The sequence below is a fragment of the Agelaius tricolor genome, unplaced genomic scaffold (genome assembly GCF_023055355.1).
Source record: "Agelaius tricolor isolate 1412-34295 unplaced genomic scaffold, bAgeTri1.0.p SCAF_2, whole genome shotgun sequence".
Taxonomy (NCBI): Eukaryota; Metazoa; Chordata; class Aves; order Passeriformes; family Icteridae; genus Agelaius; species Agelaius tricolor.
In genome coordinates, this window is record NW_027269262.1 from 90,809,960 (window position 1) to 90,816,201 (window position 6,242).

At 43.3% G+C, this 6,242-nt stretch overlaps 1 protein-coding gene across 1 annotated transcript; it reads right to left on the reverse strand.

The window, feature by feature from the left end:
* Positions 1 to 318: 318 nt before the first annotated feature.
* Positions 319 to 6,041, reverse strand: LOC139587479 (leucine-rich repeat-containing protein 30-like). The gene has a single exon (XM_071421853.1). The coding sequence runs from the start codon at positions 5,951 to 5,953 to the stop codon at positions 5,153 to 5,155; it is 801 nt and encodes a 266-aa protein (XP_071277954.1). The 5' UTR covers positions 5,954 to 6,041; the 3' UTR covers positions 319 to 5,152.
* Between the last annotated feature and the right edge of the window lie 201 nt (positions 6,042 to 6,242).

The window sequence follows — 6,242 nt, forward strand, 5'->3', positions numbered from 1 at the left end:
CAGAGGACAAGAGGACTACCTGAGATGTAAAGAAACATGGCCAGAGCAGAAAGACTTGCAGGCTCTGTGTTTATTTAACTTTAGTAAGTCTTACAAGAAGCTCTTCAACAAGCTTCATGTATTTAGAGAGCTTGTTGCAAACTAAAGTACAATAATCTAAGTCTCCAGGGACTAGAAACAAAACAAACAAAAAGCAGCTTTCTTTATAATGAGAAGTTTCAGTTTGAATTTTTTAACAGTGAGACTTACAAAGCACTTGGAAGATTTCTTCTTAGACACAGTTTTGTGCTAATGGCCTGACCTCAGCTGGATCAATACCTTTGATGCAGGAATCAGTGCATCCTGCTGAAAGCAAATCCTCATAAATTTCATGCACCAAAGGACTGGAAGTGGGATCTCGTTGGGAATCTCAGCAGCAGTGAGCTCCAGACTGGCTCTGTCTCAAGTCTGGCAGTACCACTGAGTTTCAGCACAAAATCTCAGTGTGGGTTACTCTGTCTGGGCTTTGCTTGTGTCATCAGTCTCTCCCCCTCTTGCTGCCTGAACTGTTCAAAGAAAGTTGTTTGCATGGAAGTGAGAATGGCAACACATTTTATAATTTCCATAGGGTGGCAGAAAAATAAAAAGCTTATTGATGAATACTGAGATCTTTATTAAACATAAGAAATCAATGGCTTGGATATCACATTTATTTAAACACCATTGTCTCTTGGTTTGTGGGCAGAACACTCTGGGGAGTCAAAACCCACTCATTGTACAGCTCAGAGCGATCTTCATTAGATATGCTACTTAGGCTTTCATTGCAGTTTAATGTGCTGAAGGATATGGCAGTTGTCCATGATAGATTGCTTTGTTTCTCCTGTAGTACCATTGCCCAGGTGGAGGGACTGAGTGTGGTTCCTCTGGCAGTGAGGAATCATTTGAATTCAGTGATTTCTAAACCTGTGGATCCTCTGCATTCCTGTCAGACCTGAGCCTCTTGCACTGACTCAGATGAGGCTGCAGAGCCAGAGGAAGACAGAAGGGCAGGTGGTGTTGGTGGTCTTTAAAAGAACTGGAAAACTGATTGGTGTCAAATTCCACATAAGGAGAATTTAGGAGCAGCCTTTCATTTATGAGCTTGGAAATCTGCTGCTGACTCCAACAGGCATGAGGAAAACAGCAACTGCTTTTTCATTTTTGTTTTGCCAACTCAGAGACTCCATCACTGGTCACAAGAGCCCTGATCATGAAATTTAGTAACCTTTGGCTTTTTAAGTACTGTTCATAGTCATTAAAAACTAAAATTCTGAATATCATGTAAAGGCAAATTGAGGGAGAAATAAGTAAATGCTGGGATCTAATATTTTAGATTTATAGTAGTCATAGATTGTAAACATATACTTTAAAGACAGAAAGAGCCTTTTTAAATTTGACTTTGCATAAAACAAGGCAAGTGTTATACAGTCATACCTTCAGGTGAGTGAGACTGTGGGGTTTTCAGATTTCGGGGGATAGAGAATCTGCCATATCCTGAGGTGAACTCTCCAGCATTAAAAATATGCAGCTTATCTGTAGTCAGAACTTGTCCAGCTCGAGCTACCAGCCTGTGAAGTGTTATGTACTTGTATGTTAAATTAAAAAGCCCTCTGCCCTTATGTATAATATTTCCCCGAATTTCTACTTGGAGCTCTTTCCCCTCACTGCTTTTACATTTCATTACTGCTCTGCTGCAAGAGTTCCAAGTTTTCCAGTGAAAGTCTTGTGGGGTTCCAGGAGACAATGCTCACCTAGGCCAGGCTATTTGCAGTGCAACACGGGGTAAAGGGAAATAAATGCATGCACAACTCCCATCAACCCTGAATGACACAACTCCCATCAACCCTGAACGACAGGTTTAACAATTCCTCCTCTCCCTCCTCCCCCCAGCCCCAGAGTATGGATTATATCCATGTCTCTTCACCAGGGGCCTATATCCTAGCAGTTTACTGTTCTCTGATATTAACACTTGAAGTTTTAATGAGCACAAGCAAAGGAGGATGCTTAGAAACAATACATAAAGTACAACAAATACAGGATAAGCAGTCTGAGATTAGATTTTAATGCCATCTTAATGACAACACCAGGATCTACTTATTGCTCTGCATAACTATTTCATTAACACAGATGCCAGAATACTGCAAAGAATATGAACTACTGGGTTTTCCACTTTGGGAAGTGGGATTTTGGAAGCAATCAGGACAAAGGGAAAGGAAGGGGCAACAGAAAGCAAGGTGTCAGGACATATCTCAGTAACATATTCAATCTGCTCAAACAGCTTGATGGCATGGTCAAAGCACCCTCATTTGCATTAGTTTCACAGAATTTCTCTTGTTCCCAACAGACTAGAGAATTATAATGGCAATATTGCCACTGTTTTTTAAAGATTTTTGGTTTTACTCACCTTTTAGCTCCATTCACTCCCAGCTACAGGTTACCTGACTCTACCCTTTCAGACTTGCTTATTTTCTCAGACTGCATGATTGTCTGCAACATTTCTTGAGATAATTCTGTGCAACTATAAATACAAAAAAATATTACAGTTGTCCCTGGATGAGTTTTTAAAAGCTGTATACCATTGTATCTGTATTACTAACAGATACAATCAGGCTTCACAAATTATGTTTGTGGGTTTTGGAGAGAGGATTAGTTAAACAAAATGTGTGAATCCTGACTAGCTAAAACCAAAAGTGAAAGCTTTGAATTGCTGTGCAGTCCCCAAGAAGCTGAAGTCAGCTTGCCTTTCAGAAATCACCAACCAAGATGCAGAAGGGAAAGGTAGTCAAAACTGGAAATGGAACCTCAAGCCCTGTGCAATGTAGAAGAAAAACAGCAACATGGAATCTGAAGGGCTTGACATGGGACATGAGAAGTTTGTCCCTCCTAGCAACTGTGTAAGATGATACTCTGGAAGAAATTTGTGTGTTAGACTCAATCCTCTAAAAATACCACAGTTACTAGAATTTAATTCTCACACATCTCCAAAACCAGGGGGATAACCTTGTCTTTACTTGGGCCTCACTGCTCATACTGCCTTTAACCTTATGTTCTGTACCAGGCAAGGTTTAGGAAGGCCCAGTGACAGCACTTATTTTTGTGAATGCATTATTTTTGTGAATGCAAGCTACCCCTCCACTTATTTTATTGAATGGGGTGATAGAAATGGGGAAATAGCAGAAATAGTGGGGAAATAAGACCTGTATGAGTCTGGAGAATGCATCAATGACAGGAGCAGGAGTGAGACCACAGTCATTCAACACCTTCAATGTTGCCACCTTGATACAGCCTTTGCCTGAGTTGGCATCAGCTTCAGGAGCTACTTCACACACTGTCCTAAATCTCCTCTGAAAAAAACCCTGAATGGCAAAAGCCTTGAAGTTCATTCTCCTGCTCTTTCATCTCCAGTTCTCCATGCTGCCACAGAGAGAGCCAACTGAGCAAGGCACTGCAGTCCCCTTTCTCCTTTCTTTCCCATGTCACATGTCTTAGAAATCATCAGCTGCAGGAAAATCAAATGACCTGGTGTGATGTAATTGTGTGCCTGTGACTGCCATGCACTCATTTATCTGTGTGTGATAGCCCACTGATAAAATGAATATGGTTACCATGACACCGAAAAGTCACAGCTGGTTTGAAAAATTCACAGAGGTCAGGGGCAGAGCAATGTAAAAATCACTTTGTGTTAAGCATATCTGGAGTTGTCCTTCTGTCACCCTGAAAAATTTCAGCATTGATTCAGATCTCCTTGTGCTGATCTTTGCTATAAGGAGAAGAAGATGACAGGACACTGAACAAGAGAATTAATGGCCTGTGTATCAATCTCTCTGCCTTTCTCCCTTTTTCTCTGAATGCTGTAAGAACATTCTCAGCTCTCACCAGACCTGACTCAGCCCTTCCTTCCAGGAAAGACACAAAACTGCATCTTTCTGTGTGTTGGCCAAAGGAGCCCTAGGAAACAAAGGAGACAGAGGGCAAAGGAAAGGATTTGTAAGGGAATGAGAGGCTTTTGATGATGAGAAAATAATGAAACATAAATGTCAGAGGGAGTAGCCACAGAGAAAACACCCACGAAGAGCAAAGTTAAAGAGAGGTGGGAGGAAAACGTTGATGATAAGGGGAAGAGAGAGCAAAATGAAGCAGAAAGGAGTCTCAGCAAATTTCCATAATGTAACACTGATGAAGCCCTTCATGATTATGACAGGGATTCTCAGAATGTTCCCTTGCAGGAAGTTTGCATACTCATTCTTTAATAGCTCTGAACACTTTCCCAGACTCAGTGAAAGTGGAAACTTTTTCTGCTAGTGCTGTGTGCTCTAAATCTGGGCTACCCCTGTGCATCACCAAGCTCCAAGGAGCTGTATCCCTGAGGGCTGCTCTGGATGGGCTGGAATATCAAACCTATGTCCATGCTGCCTCCAGAGAGTGTGAGAGCCCTGCCTGTACTGTGCAGAGCCAGCTGATGCTGCTCTTCAGGAGGAATACACTATGTCCTGCCAAAGGAAGGGAGACATTGTCTGCACAATATCTTGTGGGACATGGATACAGGTTGTTTTTTTTATCCAGAGCCAGACAGAAGCCTGAGCTGATTCAACCTGTGTGTTTCATGCAAAACACATTTCATTTTCAGGGAAAATGGTGAGATTCTGGGTACCTGAAGCAAAACCAAATTCACAAGTCAGTATGACCTTAAAAGCTTCCAGAAATCTCAGCTTGCACTTACTTCCAGTCCAGACTCAAGCCCCAATCCAGTGTGCAAACAAAGAGTACAGATTATTGCTATTTACATACCACTTGTTTACCTGACTCTACCCTTTCAGACTTGCTTATTTTCTCAGACTGCATGATTGTCTGCAACATTTCTTGAGATAATTCTGTGCAACTATAAATACAAAAAAAATATTACAGTTGTCCCTGGATGAGTTTTTAAAAGCTGTATACCATTGTTCAGTGCTTGTTAGGGGAAAAAAAAAAAAAAAAGACTGCCAGAGAAATCACCTTACAGCAGAGAGGAAGCTTTTGAGCTCCGCAGAATGATTTCACTAGTCCTTTCTGTCTGAAACACATTTTGCTTGTGCAGATGATTTGCACAGGATAAATCCATCACAGTCACTTCAAGAGGACTGACACCAGTGGTTTAGTCTTTCCAAATCCTACGAAGTGATGAGAAATAGTCTCTGATCCTTTCAGGGCCTCTGCTGCAGACTTCAGGGGGAGGATTCTCCAGTGGATTCCCCTCAAAATTGCATGAGCAGTAGTTGTAGCCCCAGTCCAGGTTCACTAGCTCCCCAAAGGCTGCCGGAAGAGACCGTAGATGGTTGTTTCCCAACCAAAGTGTGTGCAGATTCCTTAGAAGGCAGACATCCTCAGGAAGGCTCTCCAGTGAGTTAAAGAGCAATAGCAACGTTTCCAGTTTCTCCAGATGCCGAATGCTGGAGGGGATGGTATCTATTTTGTTGTCACTCACGTCCAGAAAGGTGAGGCTCCTCAGCTGGCAGAGGGTTTCAGGCAACTCAGTGAGGCTGTTGTTGGCAAGGTGGAGGCTCTGCAGCCTTTGGAGTGCCCCCATCTCTGCAGGCAGCGAGCTCAGGCTGTTGTTGCTCAGAGTGAGCCTCTCCAAGCGGCTCAAAGTGCCAATTTCAGCAGGGATTTTCTTCAAGTTGTTGGAGTCCACATAGAGGCAGGTGAGGTTCCTCAGATGGCCGATCTCCTGGGGAAGCAGCTCCATCCTGTACCTCAGGCAGCTCTCTCGTTCCGGGCTCATCTCCAGCACCTGCAGCTGCTCCAAGCCAAAGACCTGAGTGGGAACTGACAGCAGCTCTCTGCCAGAGATCTTGAGTTTCTTTTTCCCTTCATATTTTGGATCGTGCTCTGTGAGGTACCTCCAGAGTGGATCAGGACCTGGACATGCACATCTGGGAGAGGTGACTGCATCCATATCCCACCAGAACAGTGGCTGGTTGAACAGAGACTGTCAGTCACAATTACCTGCATGCTCCACAGGCAACCTCTGAGGTTTTTGGTGGATCAAGGTTCTCTGTCAGCTTTGTGCTCTGCTGGGCACGTTACCAACACACAGAGTGTTTGAGTTGCTTGGATACATCCCACTGAGTAAACATTTGGTATTCTCACAAGATCAGGTGTTTTCCCTCCTGCTCTGCAGAGCACACAAACCCAGCTCCTGGGCTGTGATGTGGCCTCTCACAGCTGCAACCAGGGAGCAGTGG